The 17,676-nt window shown below is 38.6% G+C and overlaps 1 protein-coding gene across 7 annotated transcripts in view; it reads right to left on the reverse strand.

Annotated features, from left to right (window-relative positions):
* The window catches only part of TJP2 (tight junction protein 2), a 46,909-nt gene that overhangs the window by 12,290 nt on the left and 16,943 nt on the right, over positions 1–17,676 (reverse strand). For 3 of the 7 annotated variants that reach the window (XM_086479000.1, XM_086478999.1, XM_086478997.1), the window contains exons 1-10: positions 14,715–14,786; positions 10,861–10,914; positions 8,921–9,045; positions 6,428–6,530; positions 5,131–5,710; positions 3,553–3,656; positions 3,244–3,397; positions 2,113–2,221; positions 1,859–1,998; positions 1,260–1,326 (exon numbers count right to left, since the gene is read on the reverse strand). In XM_086479000.1, coding sequence (XP_086335126.1) covers positions 1,260–1,326; positions 1,859–1,998; positions 2,113–2,221; positions 3,244–3,397; positions 3,553–3,656; positions 5,131–5,710; positions 6,428–6,530; positions 8,921–9,045; positions 10,861–10,914; positions 14,715–14,786 — 1,508 coding nt within the window. Of the gene's footprint in view, positions 1–1,259; positions 1,327–1,858; positions 1,999–2,112; positions 2,222–3,243; positions 3,398–3,552; positions 3,657–5,130; positions 5,711–6,427; positions 6,531–8,920; positions 9,046–10,860; positions 10,915–12,573; positions 12,582–14,072; positions 14,097–14,714; positions 14,787–17,676 lie in introns of those variants that run through there. The other 4 variants (XM_086478995.1, XM_086478996.1, XM_086478998.1 and 1 more) reach the window with 4 other exon arrangements.

Below are 17,676 nucleotides of genomic sequence, written 5' to 3' on the forward strand. Positions count from 1 at the left end.
AAATCCATTTGAGAAAATACTCCAAGTAACAGAGTATCTTCAAAACCTTATCTTTAGGCTTCTCTTTACAATCTCAGTGCTCCTCTCCCTTCATTTCCTGTATTTGGAAACTCTCAAAGTGGACTTCCTATTAATATGCTTTGCAACTTTTAGCATCTGAATTGTTAAAGAATCAACAGTACCAGCTTCCATTTGACCACTTACAAAAATAATCAAAAAAAACACCCATAAAAATAAACTTTGGAAGCAATATTTTGTCCATTTCTAAGCAGACACTAGAACTGCAATATGGACCGCACAGGCTTAGATTTGAAGAAGAGACACAAATTTCTGTACAAAGGTTTCCAGCTTGTACAGAAACACGTGTATGTTTGGCCTTGTCTTGCAACAGGCTTGTTTACTAATTAGAGGACATTCTCTTTGTATCTTAATATTGTGGGGAAGTGGGAGGGTTGTCCTCTGTGTACATATAAAACAACAGAAGAGGTGTAAATAGATTTCCATAGAATTCTACAGGTTAGAATGGCCCTCTGCTCAAAGCATGTTGTTCAGGGCCTTGACCAGTTATGTTTTTGAGTATCTCTGGTGGTAGTGATATTACAGCCTACAAGGGAAAGCTGCTCCCATGGTTAACCACCCTCATAATAAATAGTTTTCTTCTTTATATCAAGTCAGAATTTCCTATGTTCCAGCTTGCGTCCCTTGCTCTTTGTCCTACTACTGTACCCCTCTAAGAAGAGGATGGCTCTGTTTTCTCTGCACCCACTACCCATTAGGTCGCTGCAGACAGCAATAAGATGTCCTTTTAGTCCTCTCTTCAGCTTTAACAAACTCAGTTTTCTCAGTCTTTTCTCATACGTTATATGCTGCAGCTACCAACTCCCTAGACTCGCTCCAGTGTGTCAATGTCTTTTTTGTCCTGGGGAGCCCCAAAATGGACAAATGGACATAGTACTCCAAACACTATCTCAAAGTGCCAAATGGAGTAGAATAAAAAAAATATTAAAATGTATCATTGTGTACATTCCCACGCAAGTTCAGAAGCACAGTGTTCTATACCTTTCAGTCAGATACTTCTAAAACTAAGTTTAACTCAAATATGGTCAGTTAGAAGCCATGTCACCTCTTCTTCGCATTAAGCTATAAAGCAAGTATCACTTCAAGTGGGCAAAACCACCCAAAACCTATGCAACCAAGAACCAGGTACAGGTCACTGGAAGAACACTGGGTGCAAAAGAACACAGCAAGTGCCGCCTTACCCATATATTGCTTCATCTTCTGGGCTGGGTTTAAGAATCGTTCTTGTAGCTGCTTTTGGTTGAGATACTGTATGTAAAAAAGCCAACAGAAATTACTAAGCTATTAAAAAAGTTCTAAATGGAAGCAATTTTTAGCTATCAGAGAGCAATCAAAACCCCCCATGCCAAAGATTAAACCAGATTTAAATGTCAAGCATCTCTTTGACTAGAATTGATTTACATACCCCCACCCCTACTTTTTTTTTTTTTTTCAGATCTTGAAAAAGAAGAAAAAGGTCAAGGGAGGAATACACAACTCTTTCAGGCAAGCCAGATCAGATTTCAGGAATAGCTGAATTTGGCTGCTTAGGGCAACAGGCTACATTAGATGCTCTAGGAGAGCACTTGCTTTTTGAGGTGGTAATTCTAATAAGCAACTGCCTTCAAATAATCTCAACTGTTTCTTCCCCTTCTGCAGCACAACGCAAAGACAGGCCTCTTCTCTCTGTGGAAGGATGGGGTTTACCTGAAGAGTATACTAGATATGCAAATACGAGTAGAGGAGTAGACATCCCGCGGCCAGGGCAAAAAAGAAGCAATCAAAAACTCCAAACTCTGACCTGCTGGCTCATCTTGGTATTTCAGTTCCTTGTTTGTGTCTGTAACTGTAACAGCAGGAGTAGCAATGTCACCAGTCGATGTGAATGGTGTAGGCATTGCTCCCATCCTGGACATTTTACTAGATGGGTCACCTTTGGCGCTAAAAGAAAGGAAAAGAAAAAAAAGTGCAGTGAAATCAAATAAGAATGCCATGTATTTTAAGAATTTCTTTGACAAGCATTAGAAAAATGGACTAGAAAAGACCATTTCTTACTTTGGTTTCTCTTTCAGCTTTTCATTGGATGAATGTGAATCTAGATCAGAATGATGTAATCTGTCATCTTGAGGGGAGAGTGATCTGTTTGACTCTATTTCAGAAATGTCTGTAAAGAGAGCAGCAAATCAAGAAATGCAGGATTTGTTTAAATTATCTGCATGTCTGATCACCACATTTATTTACAAAGCTTTCACATATAAGATATGCTGAAACCATTAAGCCTACTCCTGTTCTGAGTTGAGTCTGACTAGGATTCAAAAAGTGCTGTACGCGTTTTAGTGCTTCCACCCCCACATCCTCCCAAAACCCCACAACCTTTAGTAAACACATTCACACCACACAACTTCTTTGAGCATACCACAGACTCATTAACTAGCATTAACGGACTTTTATTTGAGGTCTCATGGAGGTTCCCAAACAGAAGCCCACCTTCACATTAACAGTGCTCACATCATTGCTTTCAGTGACAAAAGAAACAGAGTACACCTCAGATTTGAACCGTATCTCAGTCTTCACAGTAAAACCTACAAAAAGTTGCACCAGTATTCTAGCACCAGAGAAGCACGTATCTTGCACTAAATAATGTAACATCCTGCTCCCGCAAACATCCCGAGCCCTTCCCAAACCAAGACTACGTTGAAAGATATAGCTCATATGCTGTGAGAGATCATTTGTACAGAATAGACACTGGAAATAGAAACCAGTGGTCCAGGGGGACTTAATTTCCTCTTGTTCTAACACTTCTTCCCTCCCATTGAATGCTATCATGAACGTTAATTCCATCATAAGAAAAGACCAGTCCAATCCACTTGTTTTTAAAACTGAAGTCTTTTATTAAAGCAACTGCCTTGCCTGTTCTGAGAAGCAAGACTGATTTTGCTACACCAATGTTGCTTCTTCTATCTTTGTCTCTGCTCAAAATGTAATTATGATTACTAAAAAAATATTCTTTCATGTAAAGGAAGTGGGCTTGATGCTTAACTGGCTATTACTTAGGTTTGATTGTGTTTGGTTATTTTTTTTTTATTTTTTTGAAGAACCTAGTAGCACTCTACCACAGCAAAACACTGTAAGCTCAATACTGTCCCTGGAGAGAGTCCGGTACTTTTTATCGACGTCAAACCTTACCATCCATTTCTGAGTCACTGTCGTTCAGTGAAGGAATGTTGAGCAGCGTCTGCTTTCTGTCCCTGAGGACAACCAGCTGGAGCTTCCCCCGTGACTTCTCAATCAATTTTCGAGCATCAGCTAAAGACATGTTCTCTGTCACTGTACCATTGATCTGGACATAAAAAGGCAACAATAACACTCAAGTAAACAAGTAAGTCTATATTGTGCTCAAGTTTAATAGTGAACTTGACTATAACATGACTTGTTCCAGAGCAACAACTATTAACAAGTGCCTGCTGAACTGCTAGCAGTATAACCAGAACAGACCTTGAGAATGATATCTCCTTCATGAAGGTTGCCATCTTTGGTTGCTAGGCCTGTACCAGTCATTTCTTTTATGAAGATCTGACTTCCAAGCCGAAGACCATATTCTGGAATCAGGAAAATAATACACTGTAGCTTAGAAGATGAGCAAGGACGCATTTTTTAAAAACTATACAGTTACATGCAGCACACCCCAATACACCATGAGAAAAGAAAAAGAAAAAAAATGTGGACCTAGTAACCACTTAACCCTAGGCTAACTCTCCTATTTCTGTGCTGTCACCACAGTGAACAAACAGTAGTCCAAAACCAATCATGGGTGATCAGTCTGCACCTTTGACAGCAAAACAAATGGAGGTTAAAAAGTGCTAATAGAAGAACTGTTCTTTTTCTATCAGTTGCTGCCTGCTGACCCTGTCCTATCTGTACTCCAGTAAGTGCCACAGTTGTTTCAGGACAAGGATCTTTTTCTCCTTCCCTCCTACTCCCTTTTTTTCCCTTTGATCCAAATTACTTGGATCAATATATTTGCTACTTAAAAAGCAAGGCAACGCTCTTAAAACACACACATCCTAGAACAATGGAAAAGGAAAGAAACAGTTGTCTGGTTTAAAAAAAATCACCACATTTGAGCAAGTCTGCAGAGTACCCATATGATGACAGGAATTATTACAGCACTACTAGCTACATATAAAACTTAACAAAGATGCTGTAAATTTCTCATTTTTATACATCTCTGCTTTATCTTTGCAAGTGGAATCATTATACGCAGACGAAGAGAAGGAAGGAGGGAAATAAATCCTTGCCAGAGTCAATGAAAAAAGAGGTTAGCTCCTGCATACAAGGGTACATGAGCAGAAAATTCTTGCAAATCACAACAGGGTAGATTAGAAAAACAAACCAACCCACAAAACCCCAACAAAGAAACCACCACCACCCCACCCCCCAAAAAAAACCTAACAGAAAAGAATCCACAATCTAATCTCAGATACGCTTTATAGTACAAGAGTCTTTATTTCACAGCACATGAAAGATCAGGCTTTTGGCTTTCATTTACACACTCCAATACCCAGCAAGGAAAGGCTGTTTCACTGTTGTTATTTCAGTAGCATTATTATTCAGTAGCAGTATTCTTTAACTACATTCTGAAGTATTCAGAACCAAACAATCCTTGGAACTAATTTAATTATCCTGAAGGGAAGAAATAAGTGCACTATTAAAGGCAGAGCCTACTCTTCAGCCTTTGTAGCTGACCCTTTTGTAGATGTGCCAAGTGTAACCTGAATGACTATCAGATCCATGTTTCCCACCAGAATCCAGTCAACAGGGCAGAGAAAATGGAAAACCAAAGGATATAGTGGCCTGAAAAGACTGAACTATGTGGGTGAACAGCTCTTTGTTCGAAAGTAAAGTTCAAGGTGCTGGGGGGAAAAGCCAGGAAGAATAAAAGAACTTAAGCAATCAGTTAGAAAACTCATCATTTAACCTATAAAAGCAGAGAATATCCAGCTCCTCTCCCTCCCCCACCAAAATAACATACTGTATTAAAATTCAATTTGTCTCCTTCCCTACTGTACCTACCTTCGTTATGTCTGCCTTTCGTTAAGAGAACACTGATTGGTCCATTCTGATCCTGCAGTCCCAGGTACTCGTGCTGATGGTGTATTTCAGGCGAAGGGCTTCTGGAACGAAGCCTGTCCCGACTTCTACTCCTCACTTCCCTCCCATATCTAGCATCAGGTTGAGATCCATGACTGTAACTGGGTGGGCTGTAATCTCCTTTGTAGTCCCGTTCATAGCCGCCATCCCTGTCGATGCTCCTTCCCCTGCTTCGATCTCTTCTATAGTCTCGATCCAAACTCCTGTCCACGCTCCTACCACGACTTCGATCACGGCTGTAGCCGCGTTCCCTATCATGGTCTCTGCTTCGGTTACGCCCTCTGTCTTGTTCATCTCTATAGCTCTGATCCAGGCTGTTTCCCCAGCTTTGGCTGCGCCCTCCAGCACCACTGTGCCAGCTTCTGTCGCTATAGCCACTTCGAGCACTTTTGCCATCAAATTCTGCATGGTCATCCATTACATCTAAAGCTCTGTCCTCATAGTCAAGGGAGGGGCTTCTTTTGAATGCAGCAGCCTGCACTTTCCTTGGTCTTTTCACTACCTGTTCAGCGCAACATGAAACAAACAAAAAAACCGCCCTCCAATGGTCAGAATGTGAAATTCAACAGATGAATATTCACACTTCAAATAGAGGTGGGGGTGGTGTGTGGGGGTGTGTGTGTGCTATAGAACAACCAGTAAATTATACTATTTAGACGTGCAGAAGAAATACTTTCTAATTCAGAGGATAAAGAACAGTAGGAGAATTAAAAAAAAAAAAAAAAAAAATCAGATCAGCAAGCACATTCTTTTACCTTAGCATGAAAGTGAGTAAAGAATACTTTTTTCTTTTTCTAGATGACTTCTAAAAAAATGTGACAAGCCCCCAAAAGACAGAGCTGTAGATGATCCTCGCAACTAGCAAAAACCAATCTGGACAGCAAATTCTTGGACAAGGTCTGTGTATGTAGGACATCAGTTGCCTCACTTAATTTTAGTTTTTTCTAGCTACCACTCATTATTCAGTAAAATTAAAGACTCAGGACATTAATTTTATTCCCGGTTTTTCAACAGGATAACTCTGTGACAGTTTAATTTCCATTTGTTTCAGCTGTAGAAACAACATCTTTGCTTTGTTTTATTTCTTTGTACATTCTATCGGGCAAAGGCTTGCTTTGCTTTATGCATTTATAGTACACTTTATAGAAGAAAACCATAATTGTGACTGGTTACACAGGTACATACCACTGTAGAGTGAATACATTTGTAATTTACTTACAATGGTGGCCACTTTTCCACTTTTTCTAAGCTGTTGGACTGCAAAAGAATGTGGAACATTTTCCATTGGGGTCCCATTAACTATGACCACCCGGTCATTTTCTCTGGAAGGGGGGGGAGGGAAAAAAAAAGAAAAAAAGGATTTAAGAAGAATCTTCATGAAAACACTGGAACAAATTTTTTTTTTTTTTTTTTTTTTTTTTTCCCCAGGGGAAACTATGGATTTCATTCACTTTAACAGGGAGTTTTGCTTAAAAACGTGTTGTGTTTTTTTTTTTTTTGTACAAACACTATAATACCTGAGTACTAAGAGAAACTTTCACTATGTTTAAAAATTAGACTTTGAGTAGCAGTGCATATCTGTACTGTGTCCAGCTTAAATATCTTGCCATAATGTCAAAGAAGATTTTGTTTTTTAAAGAATATTTGTGATGCCCATTAACACTTCTTTTTTCAGTTCTTTCAGAACTTCTAGTCTTTCACACCTAGTGCCAGATTTTTTTTTCACACCAACATAAAAATTTCAAGACAGCTTCATATTGCTGCAGCCATAGCAGCCATAGCAATATTCAGACAAATCTTGACAAGTACCACTCTAGCACACTTTTCTGGAAGACCAGTGTTCAGATGCTATCTACTCTGAAGAAAGATGACTGGGCAGAAAAGAACCCAATCGAACTACTATACACAAAAAGCCCTCCCTGCTCTAAAACACCAGCCAAAAGAGATTAGCAACTTGTCTATTCAGACTTCCTGCATGTCAAATAGATCATTAAGACTTAACTCAGTCACCCCCAGGAGACAGCTCTGTAACACATGAATAATTAAAAAATGAAATGTATCTTCCTGAAAGTCATTTCAGTGCAAAGAGTGCAGGAGAGTAAAACCCAAAAGATCTACCAGCCCTCATATTGGTTTATTCTGGTGACTACTCAGTTACTAACCTTACAGTCAGAGCATTAGCTCAACCAGCTACTAGTTACCAAGCCGTTTTCTGCTACATAAAAGAAATGGTTAGTACCCATTATTTTCTCTTCACTGTAATCAAGTCACATCACAATCTTCTTTTTAAATAAGAAGATTACATACTCTAAGCCTTTCTTTGTAAGGCACTTTCTCTAACTCGAGTGATTTTTGTGCCTCTTTTCATACCCTTCCTATTCCTTTTATGGAATGAGTACGCCAGAACGGCACACTATATTCCAGTTATCAGTTTTATCCAGGCTTTACGTGACAGTTAAAATAGCTCTCTTCACAGTTCATACATCCAAAGATGGTATCAAACTTCATGTTGTAACACTACACCACGAGCTCCCATCTATTTATGCTCACTCTACCCTAAAAAGGATTGAAGGACTGTAATTCCCCAACACTCTGAAGGTTAGGCCTATATTCCTTGGTTTGTTGGAGGAATGACTTTGCGTTCAGTTTTGTTCAGAATGCGTTTTGTCTGAATGAGCCCAAATGGTTTGTTATTGCCTTGTCATGATCAATTTACCCAGGGTCTTACATAAATTGTAGACATGACTTTGTTCCCAAATCACAGGCAATTATGGAACAGGATGGATGACAGTGGTGCTGTGCAGGGATCGCTGCTATAAAAAGAAGGTTTTACACGTTTATGTTGAGAATGGTTTGTTACCTGCTTCACAATAATCCTTTTATCTGGTCCTTCAATCACTACTCCCATGTCAGCCTTTTCATTACCTCACCAAAAATTAACATTTGGCAAAATAGCCAGAATCTACACTTTTGAACTACTATTACTGCACAACTTCAACACTGTTCTAAATTGTCTAGTATTCATCAGGTATTCCAGGTCAAAGGATGAAAAACTGATCAACAGTGAGCTAGAAACTGTTTATCTCAGCCTACAGATTTAAAATTACATGTTCATGATAGATGCTGCCTCACTAAGGATGATGCTACCAGGAGGACTACAGAAACACTTTATTGACATATTTTTTTCTTTCAAATATAAAATAAAATATTTAGCAAACACTTTTGTAGTTTTCTTTCTCTTTCATTCCCCATTATTGCTCCTGACACCCCAGGAGTGAGACCCTTCTTTGGGCTGACTTAAGCCATTCTCTTGAAAACTAATGATTGATCACTAAATGTGTTTCCTGGAGGAAGAAGAACAGAAAGAATGTTTTAAGATACTAAGTATTCCTACTGTTTCTTTAAAAGAAATGCAAACTTAAGAGAAACACACTTAACTATAAAAGCTTTTCAACACCACTGAAATTTAATTTCTTAGAAAACAGCAAATAAAAATAACGCCAGGTGAAGTTTGTTTGCCTTCTTGTTGTGGGGTTTTCTGTGTGGCTTTTTTCCCCCTAAATTTAAAACACACATCTATGTTTTTAGGAGGGCATCAAATCTCGAGTGGATTAAATCACCAGGATTTCAACCAATCCTGTCTGAAGATTTTATGTATTCTACAGACAGGCCCCTCAAAATATGCCAGACAGAGAAATAAGAAATTGCTTACTGAAGTAATCCATCTGCTGGACCACCTGGGAGAACATCTGAAATAACTATGGATGTTTCACCGTTTTCAAAATGAGGGTTGTCTCTGCCGCCAGAAACTGCGATCCCAAATCCTCGTTTCGAATCCTTTACAAAAAAAGCAAATACAACAAAACTAAATTCCACCCACAGGAATTTTGATAGGGATAAAGAAGAGTAACATAAATGTTCCTGTGATAGCATTCTACCTAGATATTATTTAAAATATGACAGTTGCATGCAGAGAGTTGCAGAAATACACAGCACTTCTACATTTAAAAAAGAATGGTTTTACACATCCATGTAACAAGACGGCATGTTCCCATGCTCCAAAACATCAGTGTACAGCCTTGTGATGGTTAGTAATTAAGCAAAGGACTCACTAGCTTAGCCTGTGTTTTGCTCCACCATCCCACTGGTTATTCATACTAAATTTATTGTTAGACAAATCTATTTTGTTAGTGCTGCTTGGGAAACTGGAACAGCTTTTCCAGGATCCCATCTTCATTATGATTGCTAACTAGTTTGTGACAACTACTTACTCCTCAATCAAACTAAACATAAACATGGCTGATCACAAAAAGTAAGGAGTGAACTTGGGAATTCTCTATAACTATCTTCTCTCACAATAAACTATTTTAAATACGTAATTTATATCAAACCTGTTGTCATAGAAAGACCCTAAGACACGTTCATAAAATCAGGGAAATACTTAATAGGATGTGAAGGAGGCGTGTGTATAACAATAGACCTGAGAACTGTCAGTGTAACTCAACTGCAGACAAGAAGGTATGCACAAAACCATACATTTTGTTAAATACACAGGTTTCGTTTTATCCGCTATTTAACATATATCTCCTATCACTATAAAATACGAATTATGCCACATTTAAACAGAATGTTTTAACACACTGGCAAAGTAATACACCAAATTAAACTGGTGCTTTTCCCCCAACTCACCCTCAGCGTGTGTAGCTCTTCATATGCCAGCTAATGCTCCACTAATGTCAATATTGAGTGGTTATTTCTTTGGGCAGGAAAAAAGCAATTTTTTTTTTTTTTTTAATCAGCACTTCACTTGCTGCACCTTAGTTTTACAGAAAGCAATTTTGATGTTTCAAGCCAAACCACTACAGAATTCAAAATCATTGTAAAATTCATTGGTAGTGGCTGATGAAGCAAGACCCATAGCCCTTTGCCATTTCAGTAGTACAAGCCTGAATGCAGGCAAAAGAAGTAATGCTCATTTACATAATATTCAAGATCTGAAAAGCTGGAAATTACAGGAACTAAGGTCTGCTTCTGCAATGTTTCTCCTACCTACCTCCATAAACTGAAACCCAATCCTTTTTCAACAATTCAGCACACAAAACAGGCTATGTAGCAAAGATCTCTATTTTACCTTGTGTCATCAAGTTGATAGAAGAATTGTTAAAAGTGACATCCATAACCCATGTATTTAGAATTTTTGATGACAGTAGTTTTCAACTAGATTCTACACTGGTAGATATTAAAGTATTGAAAAAAAATAAAACCAGTGGAATCATGTTCAGTGGTTATTATAAAGCTTGGATGTTAACCACAACTGCTTGAAAGAACCATCTGCTTTCTTTTTAAGGTTATTCAAAGATGAATTTAGCTATGTGGCTTGCATGTGGTATATTATACTGTCATTACAAAGACCAAATAGTAGCAAATACAGCACTTACATTGTTAGTTTAATTTACTCTTAACATCAAAGAGCCACGCTATTGTATGAGTAACTAGCAATTAAGCTTTACAGTGGAAAACATATCTGATTTGGACAATGAATCAATCCTACTCTAGAGTCAGATATGCTAATAACTTTTATCGTAAAACATATTTAGACTAAACCAGTGCTTGAATATTTGGAAACTAAAAATATAGCATGCACTCACTCACCTTTTGTAAGGTCACAGTGTACTGTTCCCATATCAGCTCTTCCATGCCTGGGGCCTGTTGCACACAGAAACCAATTAGTGAAACACAAAGCATACAACTACCTAAATTAAAATGTGAAATATGCCATTAAAACACAGGTATAAAAACAATACACATAGTCTAATAATTTGCCAGAGATGTATTTCAATTAAAGATTATTTTTCTTTAAAAAGGCAAAAAATATTAAATCGGTCTGGGTGGTAGAATCCCTTCACATTTCACCAATTTAACAGCTCATTCTGATTTTCTGGAAAAGTCTCATTCAGCAAAAGCATTTCATTCAGATCACACCAGCACTGTATAGCCTCGATTCAAAACTCACACAAAATACTTAAGGAACACCTCTCCCTTACTGTATTCAACAAGATTAGCAGTTGAAACTGAAGTTTTCAAAACAAAGTAGCCTTCAGATCTTTTACTCCTTGCTCATATGGGTTTAACAAAATGTTTCATTCACTATGAATTACATAAACCCCTCAAGAAACGAACTTTTTCAGGAAAACACAGTGTATCACTATATAGCACTGGCATATCCATTTCTGTGACACTTCTCAGAAACACTTTTTTTCCCCATTTCCAGTTAAAACTGATCCTGAACTGATCAGTTTATCTTACATGATAGAACCTGAAATCTCTCCAACATCACAGCTTAAAATATAATACAGAATAATCACCCAGCTGTGATGCATCATATAGTACACAGCCAACCCCTTCAGTGCCTGCCCTGTAAAACGAGAAGAAAAATGAGCCACAATATTTGACACACTGCGAACATTTCAGAATGCAAAGCACCCATCAGAGAAGAAAAATTCAGGCACTGCATGAGTGTGTGGATGCACATACTCAAGCTGCAGGTTTATTTGGTTTTACTGCTAAGAGTGGTTTTCCTTCTTGAGATTAGGTCTTTCAAAAACATTAGAGGGATTACTGGCAATAAACTCCAAAACAATAGACAGAGAAGTGACACAAGAAGGGTATGCCTGTACTTTAAAGCATCCCCTGTATTTCCAGAGTAAAAGTCTTCAGGCAGTACACCTTTGTTTAACAAGCTATGGATGCTGTTTCTCAAATGCAAAGAACACCACACTGTATTCTTCTAGTGAATTCTAAGCACCTCAGAGATGAGCTAGGTTTACATTTTCCATTGCACATTCACTGTATTGAAAAACAAAGCATAAGTCCTGCTCAGAGTTCCTGAGAGAATACACAAAACATTCAGCATTCTCACCAGGAAGTTTGCAACACTGGACAGTGTTAAATTTCCACTGTTCTCCCAGAAAATGAACAAGGCTCTCCAGTTTCCAGAACATTTTGGGTCTAATTAAAAAATTAGTTTCAAATAGCTGGAGGATGACTTATACTAGAAATAATACGAGTATTTCTAAATTTCTACTCGTCTAGATCAGACAATAATGAGTGGCATTTATAACTTAGTATTAAAACATGTATGTCTTGGGTCAGTGAATTAGTCTGCTGAAGCACATGGTGAAATTATTTTATCTGATATTCTCATTTAACCAGCTGACATGTCTAACTCTTCAACTAGTTGACACTGAACTGTCTCACTACAAATATTTCCTTACACAGAGAACCCTCCCTAAGTAAAAGTGTTCTCCTCAACTAAGTGCTTTTTCTGACCTGCTGTGATGCTGCTGTAAACAGAAGTGACTAGGCTTGCTTGTCTGGCATGTATGAAAAGTAAACAGTTTACATACTACTAACCCTGGGCTACACCTTCACTGTCCTGCTTTTCTGTATGGTATTTTTAAGCTCTGCAGAAAACCAGTCTGGGCTAAAGAAGGGTTCCAGTGTCATTTAAATTCCATTTTACTTCACTGAAGAAAGTTATAGAAATGAAAGACAGTATCAAATGATGGGTAAAAATTGAAGGACAAGCAGGTGGGTTCAAATTTTGTAGAAGCGGGGGAGATGGAAAAATCTTTTCCATCCTTCTCACTCTACAAAGGCATCAACAACTTACCTGTGAAACAAGATCATCACTTAAATTCAGTTTGCACTGTATGCAGTTCTTACCAACATTACCTCCTGGCCTCGAATACGGAGTCCTGCTCTGTGCAGCCAAAACAGCAAGGCAGGCAGGAGGCAATCAATGAGAGCTTAGTACCCGTGGGGACAATGAGCAGCACAGTTGCCTTACTCTTCCAGAAACTAACACCAGGTCTTTCAATACACTGCATACTAAAGGAAGGCCTGAGAAATGATGGCTTATTCAGTACAACACCACAAAAAAAGCACTGAGGAAAGCATAGTAAAGATATTGTGGACGATTTATAGGTATGAAACAGGTAACCTTACAGGAATTTCCTTCCAGAAAACTAGACCTCCCGTGAGCAATGGCACACGTAAAATCCTGTGCACAATTGGAGAGATGTATTGTGCAGCAAATCAAAGCATCGTAAACTAACAGGGTTAAGTTTATTTTGCTCTGACAAATAAGTCTTATGGTATCTGGTCACAAAAATAAGTAATAAGAATGGAAGAGAAACTACTGCCTACAGACAACACAATTAAGGTCTTGCAAGATGTTAAGCCTACAGTATCATCTCATCTGTGCCTATAAAAAGTTCCTCAAAGTATCAGTGACTCTCAGGTACTTTCTGCGTAAATTCTGGAGGTTTAGTTTTAGCTTGAAACTGTTAACTGAACATTAAACAAATGCTAATTAAATAACTTTTAAATTCATAAGTATTCGTTAAAGTTTTTAGAAACTGCTCCTTGGGAAACCATCTCCCATTTGCTGTAGGCTGTATTAGTGAAGGGAAGTACACTAGGTATTTGCAAAGCTGATTTTGTGCAACATAATTACCAAGACAACAGAACTAGTTCTGCCATATTGATAAAGCTATACAGCCTCTGTAACACAGTTCAGAGAACTGAATGGTCACCTTGGAAGCCCATAAGACACAAAACACATCTGTACTCCCTCAAATCTCTAAGCAATAATCTCTATAACATTATAAAATGTACTGCTGCTTGCCATTGCCACAATGCCAGCCATAGTGACAGATTAATGAAGAAGATTGAGAGGCTAAAGTGTTATAAATCATAAGACTGAAGACTCCAACACAATCACAAAATTCCTGTATTCCATGTCTAATAATACCATTCTCCTTTGAGTGCATCAAGTGATGGTTACAAAAACTCTCCATCACATTGCCAATTTCTTCATACTTCATCTGTAAGGAAACACAAAAGGATCCTGAGCAGCCTGTGCATCCCTTATAGGATTGCAATTTCACTGCAAGAGTAGAGAGAGAAAGGCAAGCAAAATGGTTAAGAGCCCCACCTCCAGTTACTAATAGTAACTGTTCTGCAAGTCCACCCAGGTTTCACACAGATAGCAAGCTACCTGCAGTAAATGCAAATGACGTTAATTAGCTAGTCTACATTAATTAGTGACTAAAGTCAGTCCATTTCTAATTAGAACACTGTAGTCAAGATTTGCTTAAATCTGCCTAATGCTCATATATCAAAATGACAGGTGCTTTCTACATACCCAAAATAGACCGCTTAACAGAATCTTTGGCAAGAAACTAGTCAAAGTGCTAAAATTGTCTGTATGCTACGAACAGGCAGCTGTTGCAGCTCTCACTGACAGTCATCAGAGATTTAAGCAATTACTTGCTACTGAGAGATCATCGAAGACAACTTCATTCACGCTGAAAGAAGAACAAAACCAGAAGATCTGCCACAACACTTATCTGGCTATTAAAGTGAGTTGGAGAGGGGAGGGATAAACGAGGGGAGGGGGGGGGAGAAAAGACCGGGAGCAAGATGCATAAAAAGCAACTCACGTGCCCTTTCAAAATCCCCAACTTTTTAACTGCATGTGACCACATTCTCTGCAGAGCTTGAGCTGTCTTCATTGTTGCAGGATATAATCTGTGAGGGGACGCTGTACATCCCCGTCTTTTCATCCGTTTCCACCACTCAACACGGTTATGTAATTCTAATACAATAGTGGCCTACATACTCGAACAAATCCTGCCGTCAGTTTCACACAGAAACACATCAAAACCACAGTAGGGAAATCTACCAGGAGTTTAACTAACTCTCACAATAAGAGACACCAGGAAAAAGCAGTACTGTAATTTGATGGGTTTTTTTAAAAAATTGTCAGAAACAGATCAATATGTAGCAAGTTATTCTTCTTCCAAGCACATACAAGTTCATCCCCGCCCCCCCCCGGAACCTACCTGAAACTTTAAAGAAAAAAGGCTTAAGAAGCACAGTGCAGATTATTTGAAAATTCATATTCTGACTACAATATTTTATAGTAAAAATTACTACTTGACTCCATTATCTTGAGCAACGCTGTGGTTTAACAGCCTCTATCAAGTATTAATAATTTAACTGCTGAATTCAGGAAGTCCTTATGCAGAAATAACTGTATACATGTGAGTAATCCCTTCAGCTACACATAAACACTTGCAGAACTGTGGATTTGGCTCCAGCAAGCAAAAACAGAAACAAAATTATAATAGCCACAAATAACAGACACTCCCTCTGCCCTCAAACATTTAGTAAGATATTTCTAAGTATGATAAGCTAATCATACAGCCAAACAGATTACTTTATTGGAAAATAGGTCAATCTATCAGTTCCATCTATGCCACGTGAATGCTGTGAAATTTAAGCCTTAAGCAAACTTTTCCCCTAGACTTTATATAAGCATGTCCCACAGGCAGTGAACAGATAGGAACACAATGCTAACCAAAACCGCCATCCATAGATTGCATTTTTCGTTAGCGGAATAACTTTACCCGCTGAAGAATAAGAATTTATACATCAATGGAAAATGTGGAGGTGGTTTTTTGTTTGTGTTGGTTTTTGGTTTTGTTTTTTAAGTTTTTCCATTTAAAAATCAAGACTAAATTCACATCCTTTTTTGAATGTGACTCCATCTCTGTACTAGCCAGCAGAACTAGGATGAACACAGGCTTGTGTCTTCAGCGCTCGGCTGCAGAGGTGAACACCATTCAGCCTGCACTCAGGAGACCCAGCAGAAGCACACGGCCACTAGCCTCTGACTGGGGCTTCCCACTTCCAGAGCACATGTGTGGATGTACATAGTTTAAGACTGTCATTAGAGTTTGGTCAAAGTTTAGAATCCCCATCCACACTTCTAAAGAAAAAATTAATTCCTCTCAACAGACTCAAACTCGCAGCTTCCAGAACTGTTTTAAATTTATTTATTTTTACAAAAAGAGCAGGAAGCAGAAACAAATATTAGGATGTATTTGAGAGCTCTCTAGCCCTTTCTTAGCTCTCCTGCTCTCCTCCTCCTTGCCCTGACAAAGCTTCAACAGCACTCCAAACAGAGAAATATCACCAAAAAAAGATTGTGATGACATGGAGAAGAAAAAAGGCAAAACTGCCCATTAGCTGCAGTGGTTATAACAACAAAGACTCTTCTTTCTTGGTTCTGGACTGTTTTATCTCTAACGGAAAATGAGAATGACAGATGGATTGACATCAGCAAAATTTAAAAGGAACCTGAAAAGAAATTTAAAAAAAAAATAATCAGGAAGTCTAGGAATGTTACTGCAAATTTTCTTGCATAGTCAGAACAGGAGCTGTGAAAAGACTTGATGAGTTAACAGAAAAATGAAGGCTTTTGCATTTGGATATTTCATTTTAGAGGAAAACAATTTCTCCAGGATTTTTTTTAAGTGAGGCAAAATTGGTTTTTTTTTTTAACTAACAAGCAAGCACTGTCCCAGACACTGTCTTTTGACCTTACCTGTATACCTCTTTATAAAGGAAACTAAAGCCTAACTTCACCCCCAGCACAAGACTACAGACAAGCCTTTCACATTTCACAGCTATTTGACATCTATTACCCACAGACATTTAAAACTGAAACTCTTTTTGAAAGCAAGCTCAACTCCAATGAGACACACACACCCCTTGGTTCTTTGTGGGAGTCTGTTGAGACAATAAAATGTTTGTTAATTATGCGGGGAAAAATAAATGGAAAACTAAGCATGATGATCTGTTCTATAAACTGGGACTGTGAAAAGAAAAGCAGAGCTTTCAGAAAACTCACAGAGCAACCTCAGAATGTCACAACAAAGCCTTACAGCAGAAGGCAGCATCTCTCCACTCACCCAGGTGAAGAAAGAGCTTCCTTACCTCAGCTTCCTAACCTTTCAGTTAGGTTTTCAGCAGAAAACCTAACTAGAGGCTGACACTGGTCTGTTTTCATCGCTTCCTCTCTAGCCAGTGAAGAAAAGTCACACATAATCTAGAAAAGGCTGTGTAATTCAGCAGAAGGGAAACCTGAAATGGTCTTGTTGGCTCAGTTATGGAAGTGGTATTAAAGAAGAGGTCCTTCCCCATCCTCCCCCTGCCCCCTTCATCTGCTACCATGGACTTATGCACAAAAATCTTGAAAGCTGAGCCCAGGTTTCCCTAAAGACAGACTCCTATACCAAAGGTGATCAAGAACTTCAAGTTTAACTGAAAGTCACCCACCTGTAAAGGATGGGGACAGAGGCTCTTCTAGACACTGATACAAGCAGCCAAGTGGAGGAACTCCAGAGCTGCATCAAGATGTTGGCAGCATACCTGGTCTCAAAGACTAGATGCCTTATCAGAGGGTCCAGAAACTGCCCTCACACGTCACCTGCCTGCATAAAGGCAATTATGACAGACCAAATTGGATAGCCCTAGATTTATAGGCATTTAGAGATACTGATTGTCGTGGTCTGAGCCCACCCAGCTGGCTCCAAAAGCCCCCCACAGCTGCTCACT

Source organism: Leptosomus discolor, chromosome Z, assembly GCF_034619465.1.
Source record: "Leptosomus discolor isolate bLepDis1 chromosome Z, bLepDis1.hap2, whole genome shotgun sequence".
Taxonomy (NCBI): domain Eukaryota; kingdom Metazoa; phylum Chordata; class Aves; order Leptosomiformes; family Leptosomidae; genus Leptosomus; species Leptosomus discolor.